This window comes from Asterias rubens, chromosome 8 (assembly GCF_902459465.1).
Source record: "Asterias rubens chromosome 8, eAstRub1.3, whole genome shotgun sequence".
Classification (NCBI taxonomy): domain Eukaryota; kingdom Metazoa; phylum Echinodermata; class Asteroidea; order Forcipulatida; family Asteriidae; genus Asterias; species Asterias rubens.
Window position 1 is genome coordinate 16,248,641 of NC_047069.1, and position 22,443 is coordinate 16,271,083.

Here is a 22,443-nt window from a genome sequence, read left to right on the forward strand (position 1 = left end):
AATACAACAGAATGTTAATTTGAAAAAGTTGAGTTTAGTTTTCATTGACCCCGTGGCGCAATGGTAGCGCGTCTGACTCCAGATCAGAAGGTTGCGTGTTCGAATCACGTCGGGATCAATAAATTATTGGTAACTTTAGTTCAATACAACAGAATGTTAATTTGAAAAAGTTGAGTTTAGTTTTCATTGACCCCGTGGCGCAATGGTAGCGCGTCTGACTCCAGATCAGAAGGTTGCGTGTTCGAATCACGTCGGGGTCAATCAATTGTCAACTTTAAATCAATTCAACAGAATCTTAATTTTTGTAAAAGTTGCTAGAGTTTTCGGTGATCCCGTGGCGCAATGGTAGCGCGTCTGACTCCAGATCAGAAGGCTGCGTGTTCGAATCCCGTCGGGATCAGTGCATGACATTATTTTCAACTAATAAAAAGATGCCATTTGTGAACATTATTTATAATTTGATGGATAGGCCTATTTAAAGGGATTTTTCATGGCCTATAGGGGAATGTCAAGTGAAGCTGGTTTAAGACTACCGGAGCAAAAAAGGTGTCCACTGACTGAAACCAAGATTCGGTTGTTTTTTATTTAAAAAAAAATTGATTATGCATAAATCTTTTTAAAAAGTAGAAGTTCTAAAAACAAAGACAATGATGGTCGTAGAGCAGGTCCCGTGGCGCAATGGTAGCGCGTCTGACTCCAGATCAGAAGGTTACGTGTTCGAATCACGTCGGGATCAAAGCATGCAAAATAAGTTTGTCAGCTTAAAGATGCCATTTTGTTTTTGTTTTTTGAGATGACATTTTAGATGTTTATTTTTGTGGGATAATTATTGACTTGTTAAATGGGGAAAACATCCAAGGCAAAGGGAAAAAAATAATGTCGATTGAAGCTGGATTAAGAATATTGGCGAATGACTGAACGTTTTTATTATTTTGTTTGAAAAAGAAAACAAACATACATTAAAAAATGACAAAAGAAAGCAATTTACAACAGCACTATTACAGCAGGTCCCGTGGCGCAATGGTAGCGCGTCTGACTCCAGATCAGAAGGTTACGTGTTTGAATCACGTCGGGATCAACCTTTAGCTCTCAATAAAGGAGTTATTTATTTATTTATTTAAAAAACAATTTTTTTTTAAACAGGACACAGTTGTGTACAATACGTTCCAATCATAACAAACATCTCAGGGACGATTTCACAGTGCTGCTGAAAGCCAAAAATAAGTCACCAATAGTACAGAAGGCATGACTTTTTGGCTGTACACCTTACACTATGTAAACAATAGTTTTGTATTTAGCTAACTTCTAATTTTTCTAATGCTAACATTCATCACAAAGTGGCACCAAGGCCCAAATATAGGGGTTAGAATCACATCTGGAGGTATAGCAACAACAATTGATTTGCTTGCTCCAAGTATTTCTACAATGTATTTTTTTTCAACCTTACACCGAACCTTAAAATCTTACCGGAAACCAACTGCACTTAACGTTAGTTAAAGTCAAGTCGCTTGCCGGTGTCGCAGGAGACTCTGTCGTAGGTTCTGTTCCCCCAATGGGAAACAATTTGACTGAGGTAGATGATTCAATAGAGGGCGCTATAAGAAGAAGTTTGTACACAGTTTGCCATAAAGGGGGACCGAATCTCCGGGGGAACAGAATCTCCTGCCACACACCGGCGCCGGAGATTATGTCCCCCTTGCGGCGAACGGTGTACAAACTATTTCTGATATCGCCCTCTTTTGAAACATCGTCCTTCAGCCAACGTTAAAGCCACTGGACACTATTGGTAGTTGTCAAAGACTGGTCTTCACACATAATGGATCTCAACATAATTATGCATAAAATAACAAACCTGTGAAACTTTGAGCTCAACCGGTCGTCAAAGTTGCGAGATAATAATGAAAGAAAAAAACACCCTAGTCACACGAAGTTGTGTGCTTTTAGATGCTTGATTTCGAGACCTCAAATCTAAATCTGAGGTCTCGAAATCAAATTCGTGGAAAATTTCTTTCTCGAAAACTACGTCACTTCAGAGGGAGCTGTTTCTCACAATGTTTTATACTATCAACCTCTCCCCATTACTCGTAATCAAGAAAGTTTTTATGATAATAATTATTTTGAGTGATTACCAAAAGTGTCCAGTGCCTTTAAGCCAACGAGACAGACTCTCCGGAGGACACCTACGGAAAATGACATACCGAAAAATGTTACAAGAGAAAGAGGGTTAGGCAATGAACATTATTTTGTTTCAAGAAAACTGAGCGTGGAAGTTTGATTCTTTTCTGTCAGTAAGTCATTCCATGAATTTTGCATTATAGAAACATGCCTTCAATCTAGCATCACAAATGTAATAGCAATGCCAAACATTTTGCGAACGTTAGGAGCCATTTTTGGATTAGACGGTAAATATTAGTAACTGGGAATTAAAAGCAACTGTGTTGAAAAAGCACCTATGTGTGTCTGATGGTAGAAGGGAGAAAAGCTTAATAGTAATGTAAGGGCATTATACGCTCTTCTCCCGAGCACTCGATAAAGACCTGGAATCGTTTCGAATGCGATTACACTTTAATCGGTACTATAGCCCCCAGGGCTGCAGCTAAAACAGTGTGTGGAATGTTCGATTGAAAGTAGCTACTTTATTGGCGGGAATTAAGGTTACTTCTGAGTCTAATGTAATATCCGCATCACTTCTGCCTTCGCCATCGGGTTCGTTGGTATTACGTGCACAGCGTTTGGTTATTAGTAGCACAGCACTCAATGGGAGAGAGGTTAATTCATTATTCAATAACAAAATATTGACTGCTTCGAGAGCTGTGGTTAAAACAATGATTCCTGAGGTGATTCCCTGGCGCATCCCCCCCCCCCCCCCAGAGGCGAACTATGGCCTAGCATGAGCAAAGTTGCCAACATTTGTTTTCTAGACGTCTAAAAATGTGTTGTTGTTATGGGTACAGTATAATGGTTGCTACGGGTATGTATACTACATGGGTTGCTATGAGTGTGGTAGGCCTACATTAGTTGCTAGTGGTACTACATTGGTTGCTATGGGTGTGGTACATTGGTTGCTATGAGTATATACTACATTAGTTGTCATGGGTTATATTGGTTGCTACACGGGTACCATGGGTATGGTACATTGGTCGCTACGGGTATGTATTATACATTGGTTACTATGGGTACGGTACATTGCTTGGGACGATAATAATTATTAGCTCATCGGTTGCTTCATTTGTATGTACTCTGGTTGATACTCAACTATTATATACTAAACTTTTATAAAGATAGTCGGCATGTTACGCGCTCTAAACCAATCAAAAGGCAGAACCGTGGAAGGGGTGTTTCACTCATCTCTGTTTACAAACTTTCAAATGCACCTCACCTCACCACGCCTACACGGCGTGAGTAACAAAGGTTGTGATTTGTGGTTATTTTTGGTATGTTCAAATAATTCTCGATCAGTGTAATTATACCTGCATGCTTTGTTATCCGTAGATATAGTAAATGTTGAATGAATGAATTAAAATGATTTTAAAATGTCAACTTTGTTGTCTTTAACCCTACCGACACAACGCGCAGTATGCTACTCCCTCATAAAGTGTCACATAAGCCCAGTCCTTGTATTTTTAATATGCTGAAGTTCGCACAAACTCCCTTGGCCATTTTTCCCGTCAGCTCCATCCAGCCACTCCCTATCGTTTTTGTATAGAAAAAATTATGTTAAATATTAATATTCAGCATATTTTTTCGATCATGTAATCCGATCATGTCGATTTTGTCCAACTGCTTTGGTTGCAATTTTCTTTTATTATAGTTTCTTGAATATTTTGACACTGAACAAAATTTCACAGCACTATAAAAATGCCACCCTAATTTTGTCCATGGTTAAAGGCACTGGACACGTTTTGTAGTTACTCAAAATATATTTTGTCATAAAAACCTACTTGGGCAACGACCAACATAGAGCTGTTGGTGAGTATACAACATTGTGAGAAACAACTTCATCTGAAGTATCGTAGTTTTTGAGAAAGAGGTAACTTCTCACTAAAATGTTTTAAAACTGAGAAAGACTTAAGGCCTGAAGCCCTTTTTGGACATCTGGAAGCCAATGCACAGACAAGGGTGTGTTTTTTCGTTATTTTCTTGTAACTCCGGTGACCAATTGGGCCCAAGTTTTCACAGATTTGTTTGATTCACAGATGGGGATATTTGGGATACACCAAGTGAGAATATTGGTCTGACAATTACAAAAGTTGCCCACAGTGCCTTTAAAGAAAATTAACATACATTGAATTATTATACTGAGCAGAACCAGCGATCCGTATCCCATTAGTCTTTTAACTGTTTTACCAATGATTAGAAATGTGGGTAATGGACCGTATATGTCGCTCATTAAACCCAATGACGTACGAGAAGTACACAACCCGAATACGGCTAAGACTACGAATCCAGCCGTTACGTAATCTTGGTGCAAGGTGTTTTTTGTTAAAGGCGCTGATGGACACCTTTTGTAACTGCAAAGACCAGTACTCTCACTTGGTGTGTTCCAACATAATTATGCATACAAAGCCAAATCTGTGACAATTTCGACTAAATTGGTCATCGAAGTTGCACGAGAATAACAAAAGGAAAAACACCATTGTTGCACAATTTGTATGCTTTTAGATGCATAATAAAAGGCTTCATCAGTCCTGAATTCTTTTGTTTTACTTGAATGAGAAACTATCTCTTTCTCCAAAACTAGGTTACTTCAGAGGGAGCCGTTTCTCAAAATATTTTATATTCTGAGCCGCTCTTCATTGCTCGTAATACCGAGTAAGTTTTTATGCTAAGAAATTATTTGGTATAATTACCAATACATGTATACATGTGGTGTCCAGTGCCTTTAAGTTGGTAAAGCCATTTTGCCATTTCGCGCAGCGCGGAGCGGGGCGGTTGGGATAGTTGAGTATTAACGAAAAACGTCTTGCACCAAGACAACCATTATGTGGCACGTGATTATGGCTTATGGCTCATTAAGCCGTAGCCAGATTGGATGGGAAGTCTCTCAGACAACCTTGGCTAATTTGAAAGGTCAATACAGCACAGCAATGTATAAATTAATAAATGAGAAATATATATATTGCCATTATTGGATTTTTTTTTTGCGTGAGTCAGGCGAGTCTTTAGCTAGCTACAGCAGGCCCCTATATATAGTGTTCATCACCTGGTGTATGGTTGCGAAAAAACAAGAAGAAATAAAAATAAAAACATGATATGAAATTACAAATTAGATAGATTATACGATTATATAGATTTTATATTTGTTCACTGTTTCCGAAATTTGGTACTGTTATGTACATCGTTAAAGTGAAGGTAGCCTACGTGAATACAAACAAAATAAATAAATAAATAAATAATAAAACTAACAATAAATTTGCATGGAAGTTGGGTAAATAATCACAAAACAGGACAGCATTTTGGCATCGAGAGCTTTTTGTTTCCGTACTTGTATAAACAGACACTACAACAAACAAACACACAAAATAGACTAAAAACACTGACCAACATATTATCATGTAGGAACTAAAGACAACACATAATCTAGAATTAGGCCTGCTATAAATGTTCTTTCATAACTAAGAATTATGGAAATGGGCTTTACAATTCTGCATTAGTGTGTGATAAAAAGAGCTTTCTTGATTTTCCTCTTCTAACCTCCTTTTTCAAACCCTCCGGAATGCCTCTAATAACAAAGAGTCGGTTGAGCTCACTTTATAACTTGTTGTTCGTATTCTTTCCGAACGCCCCAATTCGTAATTGGGCGGTTGCTCTTGTTTGATTTACTCTAAGGCCAACTACATGTACCCCTTCGACTCTGCTTGTAAGTTATTCTTAGGCTGCTTTGTTTTTATTATTGTGTATTTTTGAGTACGCATCCAGCGGCACACAGGGAGAGCAGTTCATTGAAAACTGATGTAGCTACCCTGGATAAAATAAGACCAAATAAATAAATAAATAAATAACATAAGTTAACTGGCCCTTAATAAATAAAATAACACAACACCGTACGTGACTAAAGAAAATATCAAATAACTAGAATGAGTTAAATAAATGGATTATAAAACGATACTTCTGGTCACTTTCAGCACACTAAATTATTCCAATTGACATGTTCCGTAAGGCACAGAGTAAAAAATGTTAACATAATCAGCCAAAATCACATGCCCTCGGTGCGTTGACCATTTCTTTCTCAAACAGCGAGAGAGAAACCTTGCCGTATAGTCCCCACAGTTTAGCCGTGACACTTTGGGTCGATTCGCTAGGTTTGTGTGGTTTGTGTGATGTGCAGTAACTAAAGCAGTCCTCTAACTGACAGTTTATCCTGCCTCCCGTTGCCATGGGAACCTGGGATGTGCTCCTAGAGAGTCTCTGAGACTGTTTTCAAGGTGTGCCGTGTAGATCACGATCCAAAGGTCAGGTGCATTGTTTCTCAGGTCATTATTAGATTAGACTTGTGGACAAGTCGTTAAAACGCTTGTCGCGGCAACAGCTTATCGGCATGCGGTAACTGGGTGCGGGGGGGGGGGGGGTCGTTGCAGTGACGCGAACCTCTTCGACCAGAACCCTTACCTACACTCTCCTTGCTCCTCAAGAGATCAACAACAGGCACAAATTATTGTTTGATATTATATTAGCCCCCAAGTATGTATTTGTCCCAACTTGCGCCGCCCCCTATAACAAAAAGAGAAAAAATGTCTGAATCTGATACTCTCGCTATACTCTCGTAAGATTGCTGTTCTCGAGATACTACTGCTCCTGCGAGACTTTTGCGCTCGCGTCTTCGACCCCACACAGTTGACAGGATACGGAGCCAGCATTCTCGCGAGATCAGTGTATTCCCATGAGAGCCGTTGTGTTATCACCCGTGCTAAATATAGGGACTTTTCGTTTTCGACGACGGATGGTTTTGCGACGGTAAAGATGACATTTGGCGTCATCTGCGCATGCGTCGGCTTTGAGGACGGTCGTCCCTCAATTTCTACGACAGCACTTGGGATGAATCTTCGTTGTGCTGAAAACGACAACGTTTAGCTGAACAACCGTCGCAGAATCATCCGTCGTCGAAAACGAAAAGTCCCTAATATAACGACATGTACGTAGGCTTATTATCTTGTTTATTCTTAGACCACACATTCAACTTAAACGCCAACAAAATTCAGAGTTGGGGTAAACGAGTTTAAATGTATAGTGTTTATTTAATTTGTATTAAGGCCTACAAAATATGTGATTAATACTAATGCAAGCTCAACATGATATGCAGCCTTCGTTTCGACAGTTTTTAAGAATTAATTCCCCAACCTGTTTGTTTTACTGCAATTGGTTAGTGCACAGAGCAACAAGTAATTGCGATTTGTGCGAACATAAAACTTCGTATACATCTACAGAAACGAAGATCCAGAGGTCAGATAAAAAAAAAAGCTTTCCGTCTTCTCCGAGCTCTTGTTATGGCGAATTGAATACAATGATTTCCACCAATTGCCTGGAGTGCGTTTTGGCGACCCCAACCAAAAACTGTTTCGGTTGTTGGTCGTTGGTTCTGCTGTTCAGACTGAACGATAACCGAGTTGGGAGCTCGGTTAACGTGTTGGTTATGACGTCAGAAACAATTATTGGTTTAAAACAGCCGCCAAAACGCACCGGCCCCCTGTTCTCATGATAGCTCTTAGACGTAGGCTTATAAGTATTATTACAATGGATACGAAAGTAACAGTTAAAGAGTCGAATACTAGAAAATGATACTACTTTATGTCTAATCAACGCAATTATCATAATGCATTTCAAAGTACCTCCGTCTTGAAAATTTAAAATTATGTAGTACTCCTTATGGTGTTTTTACATGAAATATTATGTCTTATCATAATAAATACGAAAGTTACAATTAAAGAAAGGAACACTAGAAACCCAATAATTATGTCTAATCATGGTCTAATAGACGCACTTATCATAATGCATTTCTAAGTATCTCCGTCTTGAAGATTGAGCATTATGTAAAACTTATCTTACCAGGTCATGTAAGACTAATAGGCACGGCCCCAGACAGGCCTGGATGGTGATTATCACACACAGTAAGTGTCAAGTCATTAGCATAAACAGATAACAAAATTCATCTTCTCCAAGGGCCGCTCAGATCATCGTTGATGACTGACTCTCACATTTTTTAGTCACGAATAAATTAATCTTAGCACCGAAAAATTTAATCTAAAGCACGACCAGACAACATTCCAAGGTCGAAACCATTTCCCGCCCATTGTAAAAGAGAAATTATCTGAGGGTCGAACTCCCGCGTCTCCGCTAACGCCTGGGTTTAATTTGAGATGTTGTGTATCTTTTCTCTATTGACATAAGTCACATGTATTATCAGTTGATATAAAATACATGACGACAGGACAAGTGACATGTCTATAGTTATATCTTGCAAATCATACAGCACCACTATTGGCTGGGTTCAACTTAAGATTGTGTGTATATTTTCCACTGACAAAAGTCACAGTAATGATCAGTTGAAAAACATGACGACAGGACTTGTGGCATGTCTACTGATCCCTTGTAATTCTCACAGCAACTTGGGTGAAGTCATTCCTCAACGTTCAGTGTGAGACAATTTCCACCAAATATATAGTTTCAAAATAATCCACTATCATTTTACAAATCCTGCACGATATAAATGATGTCAGGACTTGTGGCATGTCTAATGATGCCTTGTTATTCTTACAGCAACTTGAGTTAAAGTTATTCCTCAGCATCCATTGCGAGTCAATTCCACTAATGAAAAATTCTTTAAATATTCCCAAATCGTTTTACAAAAAGCTTCCACGACTGAAATCCTACTTCATATAAGATGCTCCTCATCGATTTCTACTTCTCCATCTCGATCAAATTAAAGAGTATCAGATTCCAGTGTTTCCCTCATTTGCATATTTATGTTTTACCCCCTCGGTTTACGAGAAAACTGACCTCCGTAATATTCCCGAGTTGAAAATCAAACGAGGGTCCCTTATTAGCTCTACAAGAAGAGGGGACATAAATAATATAGAAATTCACCTTCTAGTCTGTGCTGCGGTAGTGTCGCTCTACTATCTTAGCTCTCGACAAAATGCAGAACTCACTACTTCACGATGTAGACCCCCATCCATAATGCAAATCACGCGCGCATGGCCTCGGCGCATTGATGCATGTGTTATGTACCATCTCGGATTGGGTGTGACCAGCGCGGCGGCACTGTACGAAACGACGACTCACACGCAAACACAACGCTCGGGCCATCATCGCTTGAAAATATTCCAATAAATAACGCTCTCTATATATGTGTTTTAATAATAAACATATAACGTTGACTGATTATAAACGTGTGGGGAGTTCATGCTGTTGTGAGCAAGGTACCGTCGGAGGGATTTTTCCTGTGTGTGTGTGATTTTGGTTTTCTGTGACTGTGGAGACTGATCTTCTATTCTAAGAGACGACTGTGAGGAAATTCTCTCTACACTATGGCAGGTATGAAAATTCGCATATTATTATCATAGTCTGAATCACCTTTAGTATATACTACAAAAGCTGTGATAATTCCATGGTCGGTTGAGCTTTTATTATAATGCTTTATGATGCGGGTGGGTTTGTTCATTCAGCAGCAGAGCTCTGTGTTTTGTTGGTTCCCCTGTTTAATCCCTCTCTGACCCCTGGGTTTTGTTGTTGTTCAGACACGTTTGAGGGTTAACTTTGATCGATAAACAAACCAACCCGTGTATGATTGTTCCAATATCAATGAATGGATAATGTTTATGTGTAGATAGTGCACCAGACATGCACGAAAGAAGCACCTTTGGTCGGTTCAACACAAGCTTACTATACATAGACCTACAGAACTATTATGATTTCTGGTAAGGTATTTAACTCTATCCACACACAAATCTTATTGACATTTGTACCTGCCATGACGTAGGTCTACATATGCATTATGCTACCCGAACAGGCTGTCTAGGATGTCATTTATAAACTGACATTAAATCTGTGTGTATTATACCTCAAATATGTTGAATACTATAATAAAGGGGTAACTCAACAAGTTAACACATGTTTCTAGAAATGAGCCCCAAAATAACGACAGGTACTCGCTTGGTAATTGGTCATCTTCACGGATATTTTTTACATCAATTATGTGGCGCGCTTTCCTGTGGACGAACCCTCATTTTCCACGGCTCTAATTCTATCAATACATTTTACAGTGAATGCGTCTTATTAGTTTCTCATCTAATCTATTTGTACTACCTCACTACTTAATTTATATACAATTATCGTCTGCGAGGAAATATTCCTTGCCCTGAGGCCATCAAGATGTTTGAGGTATGGGAGCTGGCGATGGGACATGCCTCCTCACAAGATAAAGGCTCGTGTATGGGGGGAAAAGAACGTCGATGGTTGTAGGGTTGGCCTGCTAAAATATTTAGTGCATTATTATAATTGTGTAGAGATGGAGGACGCAATGTACATGTATTTCTAAGGACGCATAACGTATAGGCAATCATTTGGAGAAAATTCACCAACACGTTTATTGCTGACCAAGCAATTCAGATTGTGTTATTTGAGCTATTTTAAAATTAAGATGGCGTACCTTGTGATAAGTCAATACAGCTGAGAATTCATTCCAATGTGACTTGAAGGCGGATGTCCGGAAGCCGGAAAGAGAGAAGTGAAGATAAACAATAAATGTCTAGTTTGTGATTCCAGAGGGAAGCCCTATGGGATAACTCAACTCAAGCGATTAGTTGAAATCTCAAACCACAACGGCTGGTCCTAAGGAGGGAATCGAACCAGGGCCCAATTTTATAAAACTCCTCAAGAAAATACTGCTTAAAAACTCCCTGCTTAGCAATAAAGAGCCTGTGACAAATTGTACAGACATGGTATTCTATATAGAGGAAAACCCTACATGGGAGAACTCTACTCGAGCTGTCAAACCAAAATGGCTGGTCCCACGGAGGGAATCGAACCAGGGTCCAATTTTATAGAGCTGCTTTAGAAAATACTGCTTAAACAATCTCTGCTCACTTAGGAACAACGAGCCTGTCACAAATTGTACATGACATGGTATTCCAGAGGAAAACCCCTACGGCAATTAATTGAAATGTCAATTGGTTGGTCCTTTAGAGGGTATCGAAGCAGGGCCCAATTTCATAGAGTTGCTTTAGCAGAAAACACTGCTAAAAATACCTTGCTTAGCAATGATGAGCAGGACGCCTGTCACAAATTGTACATGTGACATGGTATTTTGGCTGGTAAGCTTATTCTGGTTAGCATAATTTAGTTTTGCTTAGCGTTGTGATTAGACTCCTAATTGTATGCACAGATAAACCAAAGGACACACTTTGGATACGCGTGCTGATTCTACGATCAAGATATACCGTAATAAAATATATATTAAATTGTTGGTATAACAATGAGGTAATTTTGATTTGATGCAACCAACCGATGAACTACCGCGAGCCTTTAGACCCTTAAAGTATAAAGTGTTTGCCAATTTTGCCAATTCTTTTTGGATGCATTAATGACATTGATTAGTCCTTCAAGTCGAGCATATTGGTTAGATTAGTCGGGTGTGTCAGTAACCTCATGGTAATCGAACTAACCAACTTACTAAAATAAGTTGACTTAAAGACATGGACACTATTGGTAATTGTCAAAGACCAGTCTTCTCACTTGGTGTATCTAAACATTATGCACAAAGATACAAACCTGTGAAAATTTGAACTCAGTTGGTTGTAGTTGCGAGATAATGGAAGAAAAAACACCCTTGCCACACGAAGTTGTGTGCTTTCAGGTTGATTTCGAGACCTCAAGCGTGAGGTCTCGAAATCAATTCAAATATTTTAATGAGAAATTACCTCTTTCTCAAAAACTACATTCCTCAGAGGATGCCGTTTCTCACAATGTTGTATACTATCAACAGCTCTCTATTGCTCGTTACCAAGTAAGGTTTTATGCTAACAATAGCATAGATTAGTGTTCAGTATTTTGTTCCCAAATGGGTTGTGCATAAGAGGTTACTTTGGCGCAAAAAAAACTTTCTAACATGTAAGTTGCTAAATCATGAAATGTATAACGCCTGCATCAGGAGGAAAATTTGAAAAAATGTTGATCAAATCAAGAGAGTATTTCACATACAGAAATGTATTGCAGCGCGTTGGGGTTTCTAAGTCGAGGTCAGTTATTCAGTATTTTATCCCCAGGGTTGTGCATAAAAAGGTTACATAGCGCAAAATACAACTTTAATGAAAGTTGCTGCTTCGAGTGTGTCTATTTGCAAAACCCACTGAGTAGTGGGGTGTGGTTCGGGGGTGGGAGGGGGGGGGGTGCGGGTGTGGGAGGGTGTTTCCTTGTTCCTCTGACAAGGTGCGGGTTTGGGGTTGGGAGGGAGGGGGGGGGGGCTCCACTAGGCCTTTCTATCCTTCATCCATGCTTCATATAACATGAAGGCCAGGTCATCTCTTACCGTCAAGTACTGGTATTCAACATAAACAGACGAGAAATATCTGATTATGATTCACCATTACCTTGTTTAATTTAATGGTCGGGTCAGCCATTAGGCGAGACACAGTAATGGACCTATTTGCATAAAGATAAGAAAGATTACCTTATATGGAATTACAGTTTATTGCAATGGTAAGTCATTGGTTTAAGTGTAAAATATCATCTTTAGATATAACTTCCATGTTGAAGAAATATTTATATTATTTTTTGAAAATACTCATCACCAATTAACTTATATAGAGTTACATTTTTGTTTTGCAATGGTTTGTCATTTGTAGGATTAAGTCCATTATTTTCTTAAAATATCATATTTGATAACTCTGCAATGTTGAACAAATATTTACACATGTTTTACTAAAAACTTGTTCACTATCCCATGTAGGCATAGATAATGACAATTAACTTATATGGAATTACATTTTTGTTTTGCATTTTGCAATGGTATGTCTTTGGTTTAAGTGTATGATTATTCCTTTTCTGAAAATATGACTCTCGATGACTTTTCAATGTTGAACAAATATTTACACACGTTTTAGAAAACGTTTTCCACTATCCCTTGTTTTATAAACATACAAATAAGAACAATTAACTTATACGGAATTATACAGTTTCTTTCAGCAATGGTACGTCATCGGTTAAAGTGTAGGATTAATCGTTTGTTTTCTGAAAACTCTTCAATGTTGAAGAAATATTTACATAAGTTTTACAAAACACCTTTTCACTATCCCGTGTAGGCATAAAGATTGGAACAATTGACATGTATGGAATTACAGTCTTTTTGGAAACAGTACTTCATTTGTTTAAGGATAGGATTCATTCTTATTTTCTGAAAATATTTGATAACTCTTCAATGTTATACAACTAGGCCTAGTTACACAAGTTTGAGAAAAACATTTTTTTGATCCCAGGTATGCCCACTGATGCGACATTATCACAATTCTTAATCAAATTGCTCAGCCACAGGCGATTTTGATCAAAGCTGATCTAATCATAATTTTCACCAAAAGTGACAGCTTCTCTAATGGGAATATTGATCTAGTAATTGGTCAGGTATCAGCTTTACAAGTGGTTACTTTCCGATCGAGTTGGCAGTTTGTATTTCACTTAAACATGTCTTGGCATTTTCTCCAGAAACATCACCTGAAATTTGTCCTCCTGAGGAAATACATAAAGGCTAAGGCTTGGAACGTTTCGATGAAAAGAACGTTTCTCAAATTCAAATTTGGGGCATACAGAGTGATGTCTACTAACACAACATTACTTCGAATGAAATGTTCCTCGAAATGAAAAATGGTTGTTGTTTTAGTTTTTGTCTTTCAATACTATTTTTATAGTGACCTGCAGCCTATTCCACAAACCGCTAGGATTTATCCTATCTCGAGTTAGGATGAGTAACTCGTCCTAACTTAGGCTGGGTTCAATGTCTATGAATACGAAACTTAACTCGTCCTAAGTCCTAAGATCAATCGTAAGTTAGGAAGAGTTTGGTGAAATCGACGGCAGTGTCACGAAGTCTCGTTTTCTTTCCCATATCAATTGAATTTGTAGATTTATTGTACCTAATATTTATAAGATTAAACCAATACAATCGTACGGTTTCAAAAACCAAAATATAATAATAAAACATGAACTTTGCCTAACCATTGGTCCAGTGTAGGATTGTTAGTGCACGTAAATGAACCAAGACCACTTTTATGGAAGACAGGGGGTTAATCCCGGTGGTTCTGGTTCACAATAGCAAGCACCCTTGTTTACAGGTTTACTCAGACTTGCTGACTACACAGTGATTAAGTTCACTTATGAGCCATCCTTGGTTTTATTATCAGAAATATATAATAATTTAGGAATTTGACATCTAATGAGCTTTCCAGGCAGGCACTAATATTGTCACTTTGAGCAGAGTTGTTACCATCAGTCAAGTTACCATGGTGTTCCTATTTCAACCAATCACAGATCGGGTATCATCGTCCGTTGAGATACTTCATTGAATTGGAATTCATCGGGCAAAAGGCCAAGTTTAAATGACATCCACAATTTTGTGTGAGACGCTATTTACCGGCGAATTCGTGTAATGAAATGCAAGATTCTTTGCTAATATTATTTGAAAAGCACAATACACATTCCATTCCCTTAGTCCCCCAGTCGATCAGCTGTTACATATTCATCATTTGGCTTCCTCAGCCTTTCCCGAAAATTCAGCACTGTGATGGTAAAGCAATTATTAATAAAGTAAGGGTCACAAGGCATTAGGTCATAGGTCAATGCATCTGCCAGATAGACTGTGTCATCTTTAGCAATCCGAGGGAATGAAATCAACTGATTAGCATAATATAACCATTTTGATCAACTTACTTTCTTGAACATGTATTTTTATCTTTGAAGGCACTGGACACGTTTAGTAAATACTCAAAATAATTAGCATAACAACTGGATAACGAGCAACGGAGAGCTGTTGGTATGAAACTTTGTAGAAATTGGCGACTCCCCCCTGAAGTTGTCGTTTTTGAGCAAGAAATAAATTTCTCACTAAATTCTTAAACTTAGAAAGGCTTAGAAAGACTTCAGGCCTCAAGCCTTTCAAGGGCATCTGAAAGCACACCAAATTTCTGCAATAAGGTTTTTTCTTACAATTTCGTTGACCAGAGTTGAGCCAAAATTGCCACCGTTTTTTTTTTTTAGATTGTTAATTTATACGTATATCGGAATACACTAAAAGTGCTAATTCACGGTCTTTGACAATAATTACAAAATGTGTCGGTGCCTTTAATTCAAAATGCCACTAGTAAAAGCTGAACATCAATTCGGCCTTAAAACGGTTGCCATAGTAACCAAGGATATCAATATCGACTAAATGATGTTCGATCGTCTGCATCAATAAGTAAATGATTTACATTTAGTATCCCTTGTGGATAGCCCTTTCGGCGTGCTTTATTTAAAGGCCCTGGACACGTTTGTTATTTACCAATAGTGTCCAGTGCCTTTATAGAATATCCCCATGAATGCAACAGGGATATAAACACTCCATCGCATCTATCCACACAGCTCGACTTGATCTGTGATTATTTATAAACAATTACTGGTAAATGTCGAGGTTGAGACAATTATGGTTTCAGTTATTTGCCGTGGCAAAAACACCACCCGGTATAATATTGTTATTCACTTTTCCAAGGCTGTTATTAAATATCAACGTGTCCATAATATTATTATGGGTCGAGGCAGTATCTATAGCGTTTAAGACATAGGCCCCCAGGGCTGGATTTCACGAAGTGCTAAGATTCATCTCAAGATGAGTTGTCAGTATATCACCATAGTGACTGGTAATGTGTCATCACACTCAGCTCAGCAGTTAACATTGATTCGCAATTGAAATCAATCTTAGCTCTTTAGTGAAATCGAGCTAACGGAAGCCGAAATAAATGTTTATTGAATTGCATTCAATTGAGCTGCTTCTTATGAAGTACGTCTATAAGCAACACAGGTTGGTCAATATTCAACATGTCTAGCCCTGTTCAATATAAATAATGGGTACGCAGATATTGTGTTTTGTACACACAGTCTATTATTTTTACATCCCTGTTGTGGATCTACTTTTGTTATCTCAACATGCTCCTTTATACTTTGTATAGGCTACGCACAAATTCCTCGTGGAACAATTTCCATATGGATACCTCTTGTTTCCCTTTTTTTACGAACGTGTGAAAGAAGATATTGTGTTTGAGCACACAAATTCTATTTATTGTTTTACATGCCTTTTGAGACATATTTTATCTTCCTTTCCCCGTATTAACATCCTCCCATATACTTTGTACACACGATTCAACATGTCAAACCAAATTCAAAAGCACCCGAATTTTTGTTGGTTATCTCCCTGTGAACACATCTTTTGTTATCCCTTTTCCCCTGTACTTTGAACATTCTCCTTTATACTTTGTAGGTTACGCACAATTCCTTGTGGAGCAATTTCCCCTCATGAATACCTTTTTGTTTTCCCGTTTTTTTTTATAATGAATTTGTGTAAGCAGTTATTGTGTCTAGCATTCTTTGTTTCCATCCATGTGCGCGAGACACAGTTTGTTATCTCCTTTTCATCACCCGTAGAACATGCTCCCAATTTGTACACAAAATTCCATGTGAAGCAATTTTTCCCGTTTTGTTTGTCCTTGGTCTACATCGCAAATATTAAAACACAGTATCTCAAAACATTGAAAAGGGAAAAGGGATCACTCACACAAAGTAGATGTTAAATTGAAGCTGGTCACATGCTACTCTCTAAATGCAAAAGAGTAAACAAATCACTCTTTGAAGAGCCATTATGAGGGACAACTCTTTGGTCTTCCACTCTTTTAGATTGACCCTGTCCTGGAGTGAAACACCTCTAAAAGAGTGAAATAACCACCACTCTTTTTATAGACCCATTTGAGGGACCACTCGAAATGTAAAGAGTGGTGTTTTCACTCTTTTACATTAGAGAGTAAGCCCTATACCTGCGCTTGCCAAATGTCCGTGTGCATCAGATCTGTCCTTTGTCTCAACCGTGCAATATTCAGCCTGCAGGAGGCATGACAATAAACCCATTAACTCTACCATTTCAAGGTTTTTCGTTTTGTGTACAATAAACATAAATTTGTCTACTCAAATACCCTGTTTACACATACCCTGTTTATCCTTCCACAATATCAGTACTACCCAATGAAAAGAAGCACTTGCCAGTAGCAAGTTATTGAGATAGTAAAAAGTAAAAATACACATTATAAAGCCTTGAAGGTGAATAATAGACCAGACTTTAAAGAGCGGACGTAGAGTATTTCTAACAAATATTGTCAAATTATAATTATATGTCAATAACAACCGATTATGCAACTGTTTAAATGAAAAAAGGGGGGAAAAAACAGTTAGCGACCTGGACGTTTCTACCCTTAGCAGAGTTTTTTATGGAAGGCTAAATGACAACAGTAGCCTTCGAGAAAGACTCTGCTAAGGTCGTAAGGCCTTATAAATGTTTTTGCATTTAATATACGATAGGTCCCTTTTGTTTGTAAGCAGTTTGCAATCTAACTGTAATTTTTAACTTTTTAAATGATGACACGCTATTGGTAATTACTCAAAAGAATTATTAGCGTAAAACCTTACTTGGTAACGAGTGATGGGGAGAGGTTGATAGTATAACAAATTGTGAGAAACGGCTCCCTCTGAAGTAACGTAGTTTTCGAGCAAGGACACAAATCATCTGATAATTTATTTGATTGGCCAGTCTTATAACAATTACATGATTGGACAATTATGATTACATAACAGATGATGCCACCTTTCACAAAACTATGATCCTCTTCAACACAATACATTAGCTAGTGGCTGTTTGTGATATTACTTGTTGATGAAGGAACCTGAGTGATTTGATAAAAGATATTCAATTAAACCTTCTATTCAAGTATTGTCAAAGAGAAAACCGGGTTTAAAAGGGGGAAATGGGGGGAGGGGGTGGTTAGCTAACACCAATTACCTTTGAAATTGTCTTTTGTACGGGGTTTCTTATTATATTACAACAGTTAAAATATTTTCGGTTTCTCAAAAATTGTAACAATTTTATTTTCATAGGAATATGTCCCTGTCCTGTCCTGTGTCTGATTTATAAGTGTATAATTTGACAACTAATAAGTTGATAATTACAATAATTATCTTCTTGGCTTACATTGAATAAGAGCTAAGAAACATATTAAAATCATGTAGATAGTATTCCAGCAACGAATAATCATAATACAAGAACTATTAACATGTAACGGCAAAAAAACTCCAATTTCGCTCAACAAATTTGCTAACCTGCCCGAGTGCAAACAACTGTTGGCCTAAAGCCAACTCAAAAAGTCTCATTGTCGACGTACACAGTCTGTATAGATATCAATCCATAGCCTCCAATGATTATCAATGCGTGTAAGATGAACTCTTCCCAACCCCTTCACTCAGTGGCTCATCCTCTATTTTCTACTTGAGCATTTCCCAGTCCCCTGACCAAAACAAAAAAATCCACACGACTCAGTTTTGTATTCCGCATAAATAGAGAGAGGGGTGATGCATGTGTGCATAAAACAAACGGCATTATGCGAACACGAGCAACAAATGATCGCCGCATAATATCGGTGCGTAACGGCAAAAGGTGACTAATAGAGCAGACTGCGTTGCTGTGAGTCCACCCGCAGCTAGTGGGGCACGTCTTGACATGCGTATTATCCCCCCCTCTCTTTATTGCTCGAGTTAAAGACTACGTCAATCAGAATTCTACCGACAGAGGGCGGTTTGTGAGCTCCTTGTCGGCGCAGCACGCTGCTCCTTGTTGTGTCCAGACTCACCCATCTTCGCCTCCTTGCAATGTTTGTGTGTGTCATGATGTAAAGTGAACGTGTGCCGTTTTCGAACCGTCCGATTGTTAATTTTTATTCACAAAATAATACATGGCAAAACGACTTTTCAATGGATACTTAGAATGTACTTTCAGTTAAAGGCAGTGGACACTATTGGTAGTTGTCAAACACTAGCCTTCACAGTTGGTGTATCTCAATTATGCATAAAATAACAAACCTGTGAAAATTTGAGCTCAATCGGTCATCGAAGTTGCGAGATAATACTGAAAGAAAAAACACCCTTGTCACACGAAGTTGTGTACGTTTAGATGGTTGATTTCGAGACCTCAAGTTCTAAATTTGAGGTCTCGAAATCAAATTCGTGGAAAATTACTTCTTTCTCGAAAACTATGGCACCTCAGAGGGAGCTGTTTCTCACAAGGTTTTATACCATCAACCTCCCCCCATTACTCGTCACCAAGAAATGTTTTATGCTAATAATTATTTTGAGTAATATACCAATAGTGTCCACTGCCTTTAACAACTTTTGTTGTAACTAGAAGTATGTTCTATGCGTATACGCATGATGTATTCTACCTTTTTAAAGTAAGTTTTGAAATGGGTTTCTTTCTACTTCCTGCTGTAACTTCACAGAAAGAGAAATCAAACTGGATTTGTCTACTTGTTGTTATTGTTAGTTTCCAGGAGATGGTGCTGGGAACGATTGATTTTATGTGACAATTTTCCCCTTTTTTAAGTAAAAGAAAAACTCATCAGAACCACGACCCTAAATTATGTAGCCTACTTTTAAATGTATTGACAAACTATAAATATCCTTGTTTCTATAAAATAAAACAACATTTTGGAAGAGGGTCACGAAAGACACTTGCCAAAGTCGTACACCGATACATGAGTCAAAACCTTTAATAACCCATGCATTATTTACAGGGTGTGCATCAACACTGGCACACGAAGCTGCAGATAAAAACAGGATGACATCACATTAATTAATAAAGATTATTTTTAACCCTCTTGTTTTGCAAACAATTTTGTAAACCAAAAATAATGTGCGCATCCCTTGATAATGGCATGTCAATGTTAATGATGACATTCGTTGATAAAGATGAGTGATGAACATTATTATTGCAATTTCAGTTTTATCCCCACTGCTCACTATAATTATACACTTGGCCTTTGATAACGCATTGGAGCATTGAAAACTACGAAGGAATCTGACGCCTTCACACTGGGCTCAATTTCATGGAGCTATTGCTTAACATTTCGCTCTGCATAAAAATGAGGAAGATACCAATAACAGATAGCACACGCGGCATGGTATTTTTAACTGGTAACCTTAGTCTCTGGTAAGCAAGATGTAATGGAAAGGTTTGCGGTATTAAACACTATGTAATAACTATCTCTAATCACCAAAGCAAATCTTACACGCCTCATCGGTGTTCAATACAAGGCTGTCAAACGTGTTCTCACTGTTAACTGTTGGAGAGTTCATGGATCTCCCTTACTCGCTAAACTACACTGGCTTCCCATGGAGAAACGATTCAAAACTCTTATATATGTTTTTAAATGTTTGAATGGCATTGATCCACCTTATCTGTCTGTTATGTTTCATCTTCGCCAAGCCCACCTTCAAGGACTCCGTTGTTCTTCCGATCGGCTTATCACTCATGAGTCCAGATTAACTCACACTCTGCTGCTGAACTTTTGAACAATCTCCCAATTAATGTCCGTAAATCTTCTTGTGTTAAAACTGATCTATTTCCTAAATAGTAGATTAATGATTTGTTTCTTGTTAGTTTTAATTTATCCCTTTCTTTGTTATGCGATTGGATCATGTTTTGGAAAAGCGCACTATAAATACCTTTTATTATTATGTTATTAGTAAATAAGTTTGGGTGGTTCTGTACGGAACCGTTGGTTTCAACTCGACGTTTCGATCAGATGCTCTGATGTTGTTGTGCTTCAGCGCCTTTGAAATTTGGCCGTGAGCTTGGAAGGTCTAATAAATAAAGTCAACTAGGGAATTCCACCCCATGCTTGGAAACTCAGTAAGCGTACTAACATGTCTAATTAAAATTCATGTGGCATAGTTTCTTTGACCTTAATAACAAAGTATATTCATGGTACATGCTGGGAATGCAAGGTGGCGAATCTTCGCATTTTCATTTGTAGTCTAATCACGCAACGAAATAAACCCTGACTTGACCACACGAGGGCGCTATTAGACTCGCTGTCAAGATAGACTTCAAGAGAAGGTGGTGTTGTAGTTGCATGCTTGAGGTGATAACTTTGTGACTTTCATAGTTTCTGAAAATACGACCACAACACTAAAAGGTAAAAGCTCACAATTGGCGACATTATCCACATTCTGTGTTCTTAGTGTAAACTTAAATAACTTGTGTACTTAGATAAATATTTTTTATATCTTAATGTTTTTCTGTAATTTAAAAAAATAGTATGGTTATTTTCTAATGCTCTGTCATTTTAAACGCGTTCAGCCTCTGGCTTCCAAGCTTGAATGTTTTTAATAAACCAATATAAATAATAATAATAAACAGTGCTAACAATTAGTGTAAATCATGTTCACACAGGGTTCGATTTCACAAAGCACTAAAGAATAAAAGATTCATCTTAAGATAGCCTAAGTTGTTAGTTTTACCATGATGGTTAGTAAATGACATCACACTTTACTTAGCAACTACGATTGATTTGCAATTGAAAATCAATCTTAACGAAATTGTTGATATTTTTCTTATGTATCTCCTCTTGCCGGCCCAGTTTTTTGTTTTGTGTTTAGTTCGTCCATGGTTTTGTTCCGTAAGGTAATTTTATATTGTCTTTTAAAAATGTTTACACGTGTTGTCTCATAGAATTTTCTATTTGTTTTATTATAATGAATGTTTTGTAACTGCAGGGCACCTTTGAAGACAGTAATCCGCTGAAAGGTTTCCCCAAAGAAAACCAATACATAAATAATTCATAAATAAATATATCAAATCAATGGCATAACCGCCGGCAACTTCACCTCAACAGGTGTCTAAGCAAGGAAGGCAAAACAAAACCGTGAACATTGCATAAAACTTGCAAATTGTTTTGTGTACGATATTAAATACTTCACAGACAATGCACAGTTAAAAATTAATTGTTGCGCTAAACCTTTTGCAAAACGCACACCGACAATGAAACAAAATGGCCGACGCAATGAAAATCCATAATTATCAGCCATCACTTCTGTACACCACTATTAGTCTAGCTCCTTAAACACAGCAATGATTAACGGTGATACTTTTGAGGGAACCAGTCTATAACCCTTGGTTTGGAGATGTACGTTTTGCTGCATGAATCGTGTAAAAAGGTCTTCAAATGAAAATTTGTTAACTTATAAAGCAAAGTAAAAATGCCTCTTAGAGTATATAGAGAAAAAGGCAATTCCCATTAAACAATGTATTATGAATCATTACAGTTTCAGCCTCAATAAGATTTGACCTTTGACCGGAAAGGAACCATTGATTATCTCAATCCACCTCGA

At 37.8% G+C, this 22,443-nt stretch overlaps 1 protein-coding gene and 5 non-coding genes across 6 annotated transcripts in view; all 6 read left to right on the plus strand.

The window, feature by feature from the left end:
- Nucleotides 1-46: 46 nt before the first annotated feature.
- On the plus strand, nt 47-118 carry Trnaw-cca. The gene has a single exon. It is a non-coding gene; the product is annotated as a tRNA-Trp (tRNA).
- A 70-nt stretch (nt 119-188) lies between these two features.
- Trnaw-cca lies at nt 189-260 on the plus strand. Its single transcript has one exon. It is a non-coding gene; the product is annotated as a tRNA-Trp (tRNA).
- Nucleotides 261-328: 68 nt separating this feature from the next.
- Trnaw-cca lies at nt 329-400 on the plus strand. The gene has a single exon. It is a non-coding gene; the product is annotated as a tRNA-Trp (tRNA).
- A 264-nt stretch (nt 401-664) lies between these two features.
- Trnaw-cca lies at nt 665-736 on the plus strand. Its single transcript has one exon. It is a non-coding gene; the product is annotated as a tRNA-Trp (tRNA).
- Nucleotides 737-1,006: 270 nt separating this feature from the next.
- Trnaw-cca lies at nt 1,007-1,078 on the plus strand. Its single transcript has one exon. It is a non-coding gene; the product is annotated as a tRNA-Trp (tRNA).
- An 8,074-nt stretch (nt 1,079-9,152) lies between these two features.
- The window catches only part of LOC117293638, a 38,522-nt gene continuing 25,231 nt past the window's right edge, over nt 9,153-22,443 (plus strand). Inside the window, exon 1 of the mRNA XM_033776020.1 lies at nt 9,153-9,531. Coding sequence (XP_033631911.1) covers nt 9,525-9,531 — 7 coding nt within the window. The 5' untranslated portion in view covers nt 9,153-9,524. The remainder of the gene's footprint in view (nt 9,532-22,443) is intronic.